This window comes from Aythya marila (genome assembly GCF_965140915.1).
Source record: "Aythya marila genome assembly, chromosome: 2".
NCBI classification, from domain to species: domain Eukaryota; kingdom Metazoa; phylum Chordata; class Aves; order Anseriformes; family Anatidae; genus Aythya; species Aythya marila.
This window is the reverse complement of record NC_139043.1, coordinates 64,135,653-64,150,965: the sequence shown is the minus strand read 5'-3', so window position 1 is coordinate 64,150,965 and position 15,313 is coordinate 64,135,653. Positions and strand designations below refer to the sequence as shown.

At 41.0% G+C, this 15,313-nt stretch overlaps 1 protein-coding gene across 3 annotated transcripts in view; it reads left to right on the top strand.

Annotated features, from left to right (window-relative positions):
• Positions 1–10,941, top strand: part of LOC309874603 (solute carrier family 12 member 7-like) — an 81,857-nt gene extending 70,916 nt beyond the window's left edge. For all 3 annotated transcript variants that reach the window (XM_082752913.1, XM_082752915.1, XM_082752914.1), the window contains 3 exons: positions 1,716–1,897; positions 9,394–9,527; positions 9,964–10,941. In XM_082752913.1, coding sequence (XP_082609039.1) covers positions 1,716–1,897; positions 9,394–9,527; positions 9,964–10,055 — 408 coding nt within the window. In that variant the 3' untranslated portion in view covers positions 10,056–10,941. The remainder of the gene's footprint in view (positions 1–1,715; positions 1,898–9,393; positions 9,528–9,963) is intronic.
• Positions 10,942–15,313: the final 4,372 nt, after the last annotated feature.

The window sequence follows — 15,313 nt, the reverse complement described above, 5'->3', positions numbered from 1 at the left end:
TGCAGTATTCCTTTGTGTTTCCCTTTTTTCTTGAAGTATGGAATCATGCCTTTTATTACATGGATTTAAGTTGTTATCAAGGTAGCAATAACAAAAATGTACCTTTTTGTCTCTGCATTTTTATCAAAATGTACTATAGGCTCAGAATTTGTTTTGGCCTCACTGTCTTTCTAAAAATTGAGAACTAGCTTCCCCTAAAGCATAACTGAATTGAATTCATCTTACATTTGTTAGTTTGAAGTTTTAGTTTATTGGACACTGCAGTATAGCAGGTATAGTAGCTGCATGTATTTTGTTAACTTCTTCCATATTCACAATAGCTACTGTATTCACAGTAACTTCTGATTTATACTCTTGACTCGTTATTTACTTTTTTGGGGAGATATGAACACCATCATACAGAGAGGTGTGAACCAGAAAAATGAGCTCCAGGATTTGAGAATCCTCCAGGTTAGGCTAGGGATGGGAGAAATAATTTAGGAAAAACACAGGAGCACTTAGGCAATTAAAACAGCTACAACTACAGTCTGTGAACCACTGGGGGGAATCAGTGTTCTGAGAATGAATGCAGTTTTCTTATTTTATTAATTTTTATTAATAAATTTTATTAATGTCTCTGATTGTGACTAAATGAAATCAATTCTTCTGAATCACCACATGTATGGAGGGGCAATGCCCCTCACTAGCATGAATAATCGAGATTCTTGAATGAAATAGGGGATCCAATTCACAATTTAACAAGTATCTGAAGGTGGTTCCTAACTGTTAAAACTTTAAAAACAAGGAAGCAAGCAAACAAAAACCACAAAAACAATCATCCTTCCACCAATACCTATTTATTTACAATCATAAGAGTCTAGGGTACTGTACTTGGGATACTTTTGATGGAAATACAAAAGCCTATGGACAATGTATTATGATGGAAAGTAAACAAGAATTAAATATTCTATTTTTTTTTCCTCAAGAGGACAAAGGGGAGTGGGAAATGGAGATCTCAGAAGTGTTTATACATGAGGGAATAACATTATATTCTTACTGGTTTGATTTACTGAGTTACTGCTATTAGAACAGAAGACAAGGCTCTTCCATGGTAAGACTGTGATTGGCTTTTGTTATTTAAAATGCATTTGTGTGCAGAAATAATCTATGATCCTTCCATCAAAATGGAACATAGCTGGCCTTCACTTCAACCATGGAAACTCTAAAATCCAATGTTGTGGTTTTAGAAGTGTAATGGTCATGCTGCTAATTCAGATAAAGGCACATAAAATCTTTCAAGTGCAGTGCTTACAACATTGTCAGAGCAAATTAAAAATAGCAATTTATCTGATAGAAACCTGAGGAAGAATGAATACACTGTCCTACATGTTGTTCACTGTCATAAGCCTCTGGTATTAATAAAGATTAAACTCAGGTTGGATTCTAACTCACTTTAGTTCACTACAAGAATCATGTCCCAGCCCAAAAGTAGTCCTTCAAATATAAACAAATAACTAGATTTTTAGAAGCAGTTTCATTTCATGACAATGTCAAAACACTTTCTGATATTTGTTCACAAAATAAGGGGGGGGGGGTTCTGATTTTTCTTTTGCTATACTTCAGCGAAATTCAATTTCAAGGTATTAATAATCTATAATCTACAAATGATCATTTGGCTGAATTTTGGTTTGGTTTCTTTTGTGTGTGTGTCTATCTGTCTGCCTGTCTGTCTCCAGGCTCAACTGATCCATGACAGAAACACAGCCTCGCACTCAACTCCAGCTGTCAAAGCAAGTGTGGCTGCTTCTGTGCCAGAAAAAGTGCAAATGACCTGGACCAAAGAAAAGTTTGTAGCTGAAAAGCATAAAAACAAAGAAACAAATGTGTCTGGTTTCAAAGATATTTTCAACATGAAGCCGTAAGTACATGTGTGATAGTTGGAGTTTGTATTCGATTCTGTGTTTTGGGTGTAGGGTTTTCTTGTTTGTTGGGTGGACTTCGGTTGGTTGGTTTGGTTTGTTGCTGCTGTATAGTTTTGTTTGTTTGTATTTAAGAGATTCATGTTTATTTAAAGTTGAGTACAAACATGGTCTTTCCATGCACTTCACTTAAATGCCATCTTTGTGAGACAGGCTGGGTGGAATGTCTGTAATAGACATTGTTAATATACATATAAAAATATTCATAATGTTGTGGATGAATCTCAAGTATGACAGACTTTAAGACTTTCAGCTTATGGATTGTACCAGAAAGCACAGATGTTTAATGCTTAATGGTAACTTTCGTTTTCCTCTCTTCATCTGGATATCATTTCCCTTAAATTTACTGTTTTTTGTTGGGGTGGTAGAAGTACAAAGAATCAGATAAACTAAAAATCTTGAAAGAGATTTACATGATTTTTTTGAAAAAAAATGTTAGGTCTTCTTCCTCTAAAATGAGTATATAAGCACAAGTTCTATATTGCTTTATACGTATGTCTTGATATATTCAGTATTTCCTGGTGAAACTATGCTTTATCTCTAAATGTCTGTTAAAATATAAGTCACTTACTCACTAAGAGCTACTGTCAGGCCTGAGCTAGTAGACCCACGAAACTGATGAAAGAAGGATATCAGCTTATTTGCTTCCTTCTTGTTTTGTGATTCAAGTGCATACACGCATCTTTTCTGAGTTCTGGAAGGAAATGAATTCTAAGCATGGTCTGGTCTATTCTTTGCCCATGCTCAAATCAAAAATGTTAATGGCAAGGGAAATTTAATGTCTAGAGGAAACATATATTAAATCTAGGACTTAGAGACAGATTTAGGCACTAATTCTAGGTGTACTTAAAATCCTAAATTGTTTTGTGGATTTGCTCTAGGCTTTGTTGAAAGAATTTGCCTTTTGCAAATTCCAAAAATCTTGCTCACCTTCTGGAGCTCAGAACAAAAAAACAGGTGCTCTAATTCTTAGACTTTTTTTTTTTTCTTTTAAATGTTGGAAAGATTTCCTGTTTCTTTAGAATTGTACAAGGTGTAGACTTATTGGTAGTATTATTTTAAAACTACTGTATAAGATCGGGGTGGAAATTATGGTTTGAACTTGGTGTGCCAGCACAATGCATTGCTATTATTGAATTAACATGTACCTAATAGCATAAAAATAATTTTTTATACGTTTGCTTCCCTTCCATGTAGAGAATGGGGAAATCTGTAAGTCTCTAAATTTCATTTCACTTAAGCAATTTTGGTTGTGTTCCGTAGTTCTTGTGGTGGTGTATACTGTCTGCATGTTCCTAAATCATGATTTGCAGTTTGCATGTTGTTTTGTTCATTGTTTTTTATGCTGTGTTTTAGCATTTATCACTGAAAAATAGTTTTCTTCATTATCTGTTAATGTTTTCTTCTAAATATCATCAACTTTCCCTTCAAAGTAAGTCACAGAGCAAGTACTTTAGTTTCTAGAAGAATGCAAAATCTGACAGTACTCTTCTCCACAAGATTAAAATAAAAAAAAAAAAAAAGTGAATATAAATTTGGTCTGGAAAAATAGCCCCCAGTGTGATAAGTTCCATTCTTTTTGTCCAAGTATTTATATCACAAAGAACTTTCACAGTCCATGAAATGCCAGTTCTGCCTCACTTCCACAATCCACATACAGAACTATAGTGAGTTCAGATAATAAATTGGGTATGGCACTAGCATATAAAAATCATAGAGTAGAATCAAAGAATCATTTACATTGGCAAAGACCTTTGATATCATCAAGTGAAACTGTCAGCCTGGCCTACTGAGTTCCATTGATAAACCATCTTTCTTAGTGCTAGATCCACACGTCTCTTAAATACCTCCAGGGATGGAAAAACCACCACTTCCCTAGGCTCAGTGCATTCCAACACTTGACCATCCTCTCTGTGAAGAAATTCTTCCTAAAATCCAATCTAAACCTCCCCTGGTTCAATTTGAGACAGTTTCCTTACACCCTGTCACTGCCGTCTGAGAAGAGACTGACAACCTACTTTCAGGTAGTTTTAAAGAGTGATGATGTCTTCCCTCAACCTCTTGTCCTCTAGCCTAAACAATCCCAGTTCCCACAGCCACTCCTCTTAAGCCATGTCTTCTAGTCCCTTCACCAGTTTCGTTGTTCATCTCTGCACACGTGAGCAACTCAGTATTTCTCTTGTGGTGAGAGCAAATGAGCACAGCATTCAAAGTGCAGTCTCATCTGTGCCGCATACAAAGGGACAGCCGCTTCGCTAGTCCTTCTGGTCACACTGTTTCTGATACAGGACAGGATGCCAATTGGCCTCGTTGGCCACCTGGGCACACTGTCAGATAATGTTCAGCTAGTTGTTGCAGCACTTTTAAGTCCTTTTCAACTGGGCAACTTTCCAGCTACTCTTCCCCAACCCTGTACTGTGGAAAGGGATTATTACGACCTAAGTGCAGTACCTGGCATTTAACCTTGCTGAATATTATGCAATTAGGCTCTGTCTGTCGATCTACCCTATCTAGATCCTCCTGCAGAGCCTTCCTACTCTCAAGCAGATTAACAGTCCCGCCTTACTTGGTACTGTCAACAAACATACTGAAGGTCCACTTGATCTCGTCCAGATCATTTTTAGCAAAATGTTAAACAAAACTGGCCCCAGTACTGAGCCCTGGGGAACACAGCTGGTGACCAACTGTCAGGTGAATTGAACTCCATTCACTGTGACTCTGAGCCTGACATCCAGACAGTTCTTCAGCCATTGAGCCATATACTTGTCCAAGCCATAAGCAGCTGGATTTTCCAGGAGGATATTGTGGGCAAGTGTCACATGCTTCACTAAAATCCATGTAGACAGCATCCACAGCCTTTCCCTCATGTAATAAGCAGGTTGTCTTGTCAGAAGGAGATCAAGTTAGTCAGGCAGCAGGACCTGCTGGCTGAATCTGATCACAGAATGTGTGATGACATTCAGGATGACATAACCTTCCTGGTACTGAGGTCAGACTGACAGGTCTGTAATTCCCTGGATTCTCCTTCCTGTCCTTGTGAATTACAGTTGCATTGGCTAATCTCAAATCATCTAGGACCTTCCTGGTTAGCCAGGAGTGCTGGTAAATTATTGAAAGCGGCTTGGTGAGTATTTCTTCTTGCTTCTTCAGTACTCTTTGATGGATCCTGTCCAGCGCTGTAGACTTATGAGCATTTAAAACATGGGGGAGGTCATGTACAGCTTCCCATTATATTATAGGGGCTTCAAGTCACTCCCTGTCACCATCTTCCAACTCAGGGGGCTGAGTACACTGAGAACAATAGGTCTTACTAAGTAAAGACTGAGGCAAAAAGACCATTGAGTACCTCAGCTTTATCTTCCATCTTCCATCACTATGTTTCCCCTCACATCCAATAAAGGATGAAGTTTCTCCTTAGTTCCCTTTTTCCTGCCGATGTATTTATAAAAGCATTTTTCTTTTACTGCACTAGCCCAATTGAGTTCTAGTTAGGCTTAGGCCCTTCTAATTTTCTGCCTGCACATCTTGACAGCAGTTTTGAGTTGCCTGCTCCTTCTTACAGATCTCATGAACTCTCTTTTTCTTCCTGAGTGAAGAAGCTCCCTGTCCAGCCAAGCTGATCTTCTCCACCACTGGCATGACTTCTGGTGCATTGGGACAGCCTGCTCCTGTGCTTTTAAGACTTTGTTATTGAAGAAGGTCTTCCTGGGTCCTTTGCCTTTCAGAACTGTCTCCTTAAGGGACTCTGTCAACCAGATCTCAAAATAGGCCAGAGTTTGCCCTCTGGAGATCCAGGGCAGAAGTTTTGATAATCACTTCCTTTACTTCACCAAGGATCAAAAGCTCTATTGTTTTGTGACTGCTTGCCTAAGATAGCCTCCAACCACTACCTCACACAAAAGTCTTTTGTGATTGCAAACAGCAGCTCAAGTGGGACACCTTCCCTAGTTTGCTTCCTCACCACCTGTGTCAGGGATTTATCCTCCACACACTTCAGCAATATCTTAGAATGTCTCCTTTTTGCTGTATTGTATTTTCAGCAGACTTTGGGGAAGATCTCCATTAGAGCAAGAACTAGTGATTGTGAGACTTCTCCTAGTTGCTTATAGAATTTTTGATCTAACTCTTCATCCTGGTTGGGTGCGCTGTAATGGACTCCCACCATAACATCAGCTTTATTGGCCTTTCCCCTGGCTCTTACCCAGAAACACTGAACCCTTTCATCACCATCACTCAGCTCCATGCAGTCAGAGCATTCCCTACTGCAAACGGCTACCCTACCTCCTCTCTTTCTCTACATATCTCTCCTGTAGAGTCTGTAACCATCTATCACAGCACTCCAGACATGAAAGTCCTGAGACTTAAGAAAAATTCAAGTTTACCTTGTTTAAATAAATGCAGCATGGGAAATAGAAGCACTTAAACTGGGCTGATGAAACTGTTTTATTGGATGAAGTGATTGGAATTCCTTTGTGCTCCCCTTCAGGTGCTCTCCCACTGACACCTGTTCCGTTTCCCATCTCTGAACGTTCATTGCTGATGCTGACCAATAAAAGAGGACTTTTATTAGAACTAATTATTTTATTATTTATTAATTTTATTAGAACTAATGTTCCTCTCCCCCAGCAACTGTAAAGCTCTCTTCACCAGCTTGACAAGCCTGTAACCAAAGATACTTTTCGCTTTCTCTGACAGATGGGCCCCATCAGTCCCCAGTGATCCCTAGACCAGGTTTCTCAAAGAGTCCCATGGTCTAAACAGCCAATCCCTGTCTGTAGCACCAGCTCCTTTCAAAACCTTTTCCTCTCAGCAGAAGGATTGAAGAGACAACCACCTGTGCTCCAAGAGCCTCTACAGCTGCTCCAAGGGCTCTGTAACCTTTCATAATACACCTTGGACTGCTCTCGACAGGGTCACTGATACCCACATGAAATAAAAGCAGTGGATAGTCTGTGGGCTGTACAAGGCTCGGTAGTCTCTTGGCGACATCCCCAGCATGAGTCTCTCACATGCAACAAACCTCTTTTGAGGTTAAGTCAGGTTGGAAAATGGGTGTTTCCATTCCCTGCAGAAGAGGGTCACCTATGACTATCACCCATCGTTCTTTCTTGGTTAGACTGGTCGTTATACTGGGAATAGACTGAACTGGCTGAGTCCACACCAGTGGCTACCCTGACATGACAGGTCCTTCCTCTGTAGTCCCCAGAGCAGTAAACTGGTTCTGCAAGGGCATATCAGGCAGTGGGGGAAGTCTCTTCCTTCTGATGGTCCTTGCCATAACAAGCTTCATTTTTCTGTTTTGAGCATTGTTTCCTCCTGTGTATTCCTGCAGGGGCAGTTTCTGATTGTGGCTCTGATGCAGACTGCACATGGAACCACCCAACTCCTCAGGTTCCCTGATGTCGTGCAGTCAGATTCTCACTTCCGACAGCAGTTTCACTACCTGCTGCAGGAGGCCCTCCATCTGGGCACAACTTCAGCAAACAGGCCTCTGTGCCTGCCACAGGAGAAAGATCTAGGCACTTCCTGCAGTCTGATCTGCACTGCAGCCTCACCTTCCAGCAGCTGTCTAGGTGGAGGCATCAAACAGCACTGGGGTGGTTGGTATAGACACCTGCAGCCTTTGAATGCCCACTATCCTGTCTTAAGAGCAAAGTAAGAAGGGTGGCCTTCACTAGTGCAAATGGTTGCTGCACCATTTGGGGCATCTCATCTCTGCTTGAACTTGTGTGGAACCAGCTCATGATGCTCTGTGTGCTTTTTATTGTTTGTTTGTTTGCTTGTTGTTGTTGTTTTTCAGACCTGTGTTGTCTTCATTTTGAGCTTCTTATGAAAACTAGAAGGCATACTTGGTGTTCCATATATTATTTCATTTCAACCAACGCTTGAAAGGGAAATGAGGTTAGATAACCTCAGTTCACGTTATACATGGTGAACAGTCATTTTGACCCATTATTTCAGTTCTGAATGCTTGTCCACTCCATCACAAATTTACACCTACCTTATTTCCCCTTTATTTTATATGTAGCTTTACAAAATTTCTAATTCAGTATTTATGCACCTCTTCAGTTATACACCTCTCTCCTCATAGTTTTTCTTTTGTCCCCTTAAGCTGCTGTTCTGCTTCTGAAAAGCTGTGGTTCAAGTATTCTTTTGTTCCATACATGGTTTGCTTACAGTTGGCTCTTACTCAGAACAGATGGCCCTTGTGACAGAAAATTCCCCAGCCTGATAAACTTAGCTTTCAAAATGTCCCTGTCTTTTGGAGGAAAATGGGTATTAGTGAAGCTGGTCTCCACTGATCACTAAGTTGCAGGCCAAGTGTCCTTTTTTCTGATTGCACCTGTAAAGTTAAGGATAAAAATATGACTTGAGACATGCCATTTCTAATAGTTTTGTGTTAACAGCTGTTCCCTTTGCGGTAAAATAGGGTGTGCTGGAACACAAGTACGCATGCACCCAGCCTTCTCCATTTTTGTTGTCCCACCCTTTGTTTGAATGAACCTGTGTCTGTCTGCTGCACTTATTTATGTCATCTGATGGTGGCCTTGTGTTGCTGGAAGATTCTAGAATTAAATATAAAGTAGTGTGTGTTTTCTTTTGTAAATTTTGAGATCCAAAATATTTTTGTTTTGGGAAAAGGGATCTCATTCATGTCCATTGTTTCCCTAAGCTAAAAGAGTGCTGAAGCATTTGTACTATCATTTTGACTACTGTTGGTGGAATTCAGAAGAGTCTGGACTTGGTCAGGCACTTCAGAGGATGTCTATGTCCTGCCACTAGTTACATGCCAGACCTAAAACAGTATGGGAGCCCAGCTGAGCTCACATGATTTTATGGGAATTGGGGGGTGGGGCGGGGTGTTATTGTGTGTTTTTGAATTTATTTTTTTTCCTCATAAAATCTTTGCTGTTCATGAAGCTTCTTTGCTGGGCTTACAATAATCCTGTAAAGGACCACAAGGGAAGTCTTGTACTGGAAATGATAACAAACACCGTAATCTTTCTGTTATATTTCTGTAGCTCCTTTGGTGTTTAGAATTCCTTGCAAAATCCAGTTATATATTTATTTAGTTCGATTAGCAGGGTTCTCACTATTTGACTAAATTTCATTTCCACTGAAATTAAGCTTTTGATTCATCTTTGTAAATGATAACTGACAACTGAAAGAGTTGTGCATTTTGGCAATTCACTTAATGATGATATTCAGGCAATTTTAGGTTTTATTTTTGAAGAAAAAAATCTTTAAAACATAGGCATTTCATTTTCTCAAATTTATATTGAATATGTACAAGTGAAGTCCAAGAAAATAGCTTGTTATACATGCATACAGATTATGCTTATAAATTCAAATGCATAAGATGTGTACATTTTAATTTATAAGCACAGATATGTAAGTATTGTGGCAATACCTAAAAAGATTTGTTTGTGTACAGGAATCAGTCGAATGTAAGAAGAATGCACACCGCTGTGAAGCTCAATGGAGTGGTGCTTAATAAATCACAACATGCTCAACTAGTTCTCCTGAATATGCCTGGACCTCCTAAAAACAGAAAAGGGGATGAAAACTGTATCCTCTGCTATATTGCTTCTATAGTTCCTGAAATTGGAAATTTGATTTTTTGGTTGTGCCACTGTCTACTTTCGATTTCACAGAAAAAAATCAAGTGTTGATAGTGCTACGACTGTCAACCACAGAAATTTTGTCAGTTGAATTGATGCAAGACATTCCTCAATGCTGAATTTTCTTTTAACTTTCTATTTTCTCTTTTCTGTAGGTCAGTAGGGCAGAAAAACACATCTTCTTGTACAAATCCCCAGAATTAGTCTTCACTTCTTCTTCCTGAGTAAGCAGGTGGAAGTGCCCAAGCGTAATTGGGCAATAAAGGGAGATACACAGGAAAGCTTCCTGATGAACTTGTTTTTTAATTGTACATCAGATATCTTGGGTCATCAGTAGCTGTTTTGCTTCTTTTCTGTGATCTTTTCACTTAACGATACTTCAGACATGGAGTTTTTGGAAGTACTGACAGAAGGTCTGGACAGAGTTCTCCTAGTCCGAGGCAGTGGACGTGAAGTGATCACCATTTATTCTTAATCTGTTTTCTTTTTTTGTTTGTTTGTTTGTTTTGTTTTGTTTTTGTTTTGTGATTCTTGGGGCAGGGGGCAAAATGTGCAACATTATTTGATGTAATTGGAGCGGCTTCATTAAGAGCTCTAGTACATTGCAAACAATCAGCAAACTGAATCTTCTGGTGAGGTGTTCTGTTTTGTTTTTTGTTTTTTTACTAAAACGTTATATTTAAATTATATTTTCAAGAGATTTATGTTGAGAATATTTCTGTAGTGGATTAATAAATGCTGCATGGATTAGGATAATTATATATAGCATATTCTGACACCTGTTAATCTGTGGTGAAACAAGAAATGGTAATGCTATTTTACTTTTAAACATAACAGAAATGTAAGCAACTTTTATTGTTCTTAGTCTCTGCTCTGCTTCTAAATAAAAGGGAGAAGTTGGCTTCCTCACTTACAAAGATGCTGCTATGTTGCTTCTGTTGGGATTAGTTCAGGAAACTTAATTCAGAGATGAGTTTAAAAACAGTCAAATTAGGATGTTGTTAGGTATTTTGAAGTATTTCCCTGAGGTTCATGATTTGCCATGCTTGCTTTAAATAGTGTTTTTTCTATTTAAAATACTTCAGGAAACGTATGTATACTTCAAAATCTTCAGGTGACAGTAATAGTAAATTGTACATCTTTTATTTTTTTTTTTTAATGAGCTACACTATACTGCATAATTATACCAAACAGTCCAATTCATAGGAAGTCTATGATGCAGTATCACCATTATAGCTATTAGTAAGCCACAGCAAACTGATCAGTGATGTGTATGTAGTCTCTTGTTTTCAGATCTGTGTATTTTGAGAAATGTTGTATGTACACACTGCTGTGAAAATAAAATCTCCTTTTCAGGAAAACAAAACCAAAAGAGACCATAAGTGTTTTATTTGTACTAGTAGAACAGACAATTTAAGTGCTTGATAGAAGCAAAGTTTCTAGTCAGAAATGTGCCTGCTTTCAATCATTGTTTACTTTTGCAGTTCTAAAGACACTGAGATAACAAAATGATCTGTGAGTAACTTCTCCCTTGTACTATGGCCCTCCAAGTGCCTCTTGGTGTGTCCTGGAGGTGAGAGCCATCTGAAGTGCAACAGGTTGTTTTCCTGACCTGCTGTGCTCCCTGGTTGTCTAGCAGCATCTTTGGATGCACATCTGAGTTCCTTCCTGAGCTGAAGAAAACAAGAAGACTGGTAGCCTCGAACTAGCAAAAGCAAAGGAGATAAGGGATGAAAGCAAGAATGAGGAAAAGAGCTGAAGGAAGATTCTAGGCTGACCCATAGTAACCCTTTGCTCTTTAAAGGTAAAACACATTAAAAACCACATCAAAAAAGAAACATACGGAATTGTGGGATTAGCCTACCCCACTGCTGGTCCTCTGTTACTCACATGCTTTAGTGGGAGATAAACTAGGTGAACTAAAATGACCGATTATCGCCAAACACCTGATTCTGCTGAGCCATGTGCCTCAGGAGCAGCTCAGCACAGAAGAACTTGCCTTCGCCGTTTTGGGCTAGCTGGTGAAACACAACTCAGGGGTCCCTTGTACACAGCAGTTTGTTCTTTCCTTGTGGGGTGGCCCAGCTGGGCTGTCCGCAAAACCAGCAGAATGCACATTGAGCCCAAGCCTGGCGAGAACAAGGCTCACACACGCTGCACCATTCCTAACCTGCGCAAAGTCAAGGGCTTTGAAATTCTTACCGCACCACAATTCGATAATGCTGTTTGAAAGCATAAGTAGTTTTGGAAGTGTATTTGCTGTGCACCTGTGGCCCTTTGCTGTGCACCTGTGGCCCTGTCTCCAGAAAGAAGGGAATGCTAATTGGGCTAGAGCTTGCATTGGGAAGCTAGAAAACCACAGCACCTGTGGTCCTGTCTCTGGAAAGAAGGAAAACTTGGAAAACTCAGGAAAGGTCCTGTCTCTGGAAAGAAAGAAACTAAGCTAGAGCTTGCACACAGATGTGTGGCAAGCAGCAAACTTGAGCAATGCTAGTATTGTTGTTCCCTCCCGGGCTCCCAGTATCGATGAGTGTCCTACTGCAAGGGAAATCTCTGTCCTGTAGAGATGCCGCTCAATGGGGCCAGTAAGAAGAATGCTGCCCAGGGACTGCCTGTTGCTTCCTGGTTTCTGAGAGACCAAGGAGAGCTGTGGCTCAACTTGAAACTCCAGTTTGTACCACCAAAAACAGGCAGGTCTCTTCACAACAGTTGCTGTCAGGCACTGCCCTGGATGACAACGTTGGCCTTATGGTCCATGCAGAGGTAACTGCTTCCATCCTCCAACCTGACCCATGCCGTGCCTCAGTATCCCATTCATTCTTTCAATCAACCCATCAGCTTGGGGATGGTAGGTAAATTGGAATATCCAATCTCTACCTAGCCATTGAGCCCCATCTAGGACATTGTGTCCACTAAAGTGTGTTCCTTGATGGTTGGGGGCCAATGTAATCCATATGCTATTCAAGGCCCAGTGACTAGATGCCTGTACATCTGTTTGCTATAACATAATTCCTGAAACCAGAGCATCATCTTCCAGGGCTGTGAATTTTTGGTAATTTTTTCTGAGAGCAACCATGTCTGGTACTGTAACTACAAGTGGGGGTGTGACTTTGGTCAGCTCTCTACAATCTAACTTCTCCTAAAAGCATTCACGGTTTCTTTAACAATTTCTACTTGTCGAAGTGCCTGAACTTTTACAGTCGCTATCTTGGCAGGTGCTGGCAGCACAACTGGATCCCACTTTGGGAATTCACACAAAGCAGTTACAGACTGAATAGTAAATCCCGCTTGCGATGTCCCGGAGCAAAAGTAACCGTTTACTGTTTCAACAATTCATCCTGCTAACACATCAATACCCAAAATATATTCTTCAACTGTTGCAATTAACACCATTGTGGAAAATGGGGTGGTATTTCCTTCTGTTAAAGTAACCTTAGCTTGGGGGCTGAGGGGAGGAGGGCGGGAATTTCTGTGCTCTGTGGTGCGGCTTCTTTACCATTAATCTCTATGTAATACAGTAACTTCAGCTCCAGTATTATCCACCAGAGCTAACACAGGTAAAATCCCTCCAGACTGACACTTTATAGTTGAAGGAACACAGAGGTGTTGGTCCTCCTTGTGGTAAGAGACTACAGTGTAGATAATTTGGGAGGAACCACCAGACCTTCCTTTCTGCTGTTTTGGCACTTGCCAAGTAGTGCCTTGCCTTGAGATGGGGTGGAGGGGAATTATTATTATTATTATTATTATTATTATTATTATTATTATTATTATTATTTTGCATAGGTACTAACTTTTGCCATTGGCGAAACAGTTCTGATGTTGTGATCCCATCTGATTGTGGGACACTGACGCACAAGATCATTCCACATCTGTTTCCTTGTATTCTTTTGGAATACAGGTGCGTGTGATATGCACCCCTCTGCCTGCCAGCTGCTGCTGCTCCTGCATTTCTGCGAGGGGCTGGGCTTCTACCACCTCCCTGCTTTCTGAATCTGGCTCAAATTCAATCTTGGAGTCTGTTGACTCTCTCCAGATATTTCCATGCCATTCCCAGGACTACTGGCCTCCTTGCAAGGCAAGACACCTTACAGCAAGAGACAGCCAGTCCATGTTTCACACTCTTAACCCTCAACACCCAGAAAAAATGGCTTTGCTTCATGCTTTACATGTTTCTTGCAGAAACTGTGTCTTCTTCATGCCTTTGGCCAAGGCATGTGGTACCTTGTAAAACCCCTTGTTTGAAGTGACACCTGTGATGGTGTACCATCACCTGTGCTATGGGGACTAAAAGAATTAAAGCAGGTTCTTTAGGGATACTGAGTAGAATGTGGACGCCACTTAGTTGTGGTTATAATTAGACCTACATTATTAGATAGATTTTTTAGCAGTCATCATGGCTTTTTTATTACGTAAGATTTTTGATCACCTAGACACTCTGCCAGTTAGGTCAAATTCTTAATAATCATGATCTAAATTCAGAATACATGTAAAATTACATGAGTTACTCAATCCTCAGACGAAACAAGATGATGTTGGCAGTGCCCCTGGCCATGGGGGTCACAGGTTTTGCTGCCCAGCAGCAATTCTGACCTAAGTCCTACTGATAGCTGCTGGGTTTGACGGGTGGTATCTCAAATGCTGCTTTGCTCCCTTGCTTTGTAACGGGTGTCACCATATCTTAGAGACTCCATGCCCAGGGCTTTCACAGTGCTGGTGGGCACATGTGCTTCCAAAAATCATGCAGAGAGGTGGAAGGGGTGACTTGTGATCAGCCTGCCGGCAGATAGCAGCTGCATGCTTCATGAATTTAACTGTATGAAGTTCAACAAGGCCAAGTGCCGGGTCCTGCACCTGGGGCACAACAACCCCAAGCAGAGCTACAGGTTGGGAGATGAGTGGTTAGAAAGCTGCCTGGCAGAGAAGGACCTGGGAGTATTGGTTGATAGTCAGCTGAATATGAGCCAGCAGTGTGCTCAGGTGGCCAAGAAGGCCAACAGCATCCTGGCTTGCATAAGAAACAGTGTGGCCAGCAGGGCTAGGGAAGTGATTGTCCCCCTGTAGTCGGCTCTGGTGAGGCCGCACCTTGAGTACTGTGTTCTGTTTTGGGCCCCTTGCTACAAGAAGGACAGCGAGGTGCTCGAGTGAGTCCAGAGAAGGGCGACAAAGCTGGTGAGGAGTCTGGAGAACAAGTCCTATGAGGAGCAGCAGAGGGAGCTGGGCTTGTTCAGCCTGGAGAAAAGGAGGCTCAGGGGTGACCTTATTGCTCTCTACAGGTACCTTAGAGGAGGCTGTAGTGAGGTGGGGGTTGGTCTATTCTCACACGTGCCTGGTGACAGGATGAGGGGGAATGGGCTTAAGTTGCACCAGGGGAGGTTTAGGTTGGATGTTAGGAAGAACTTCTTTACTGAGAGGGTTGTTAGGCATTGGAACGGGCTGCCCAGGGATGTGGTGGAATCACCATCCATGGAGGTCATTAAAAGACATTTAGATGTAGAGCTCAGTGATATAGTTTAGTGGAGGACTGGTTAGTGTTAGGTCAGAGATTGGACTGTGTGATCTTGGAGGTCTCTTCCAACCTAGATGATTCTGTGATGAAATGGCGTTGGTTATGCCAACCATATTGCCAGGTGTCAGGAGCAGGGGGGACTGGTCTCAGTTTACTCCTCTGGATGTTTTATTTATTTATTTTTTTTCTTTCTGTAAAGTGAAAACTGTTTTACACATCGCTGT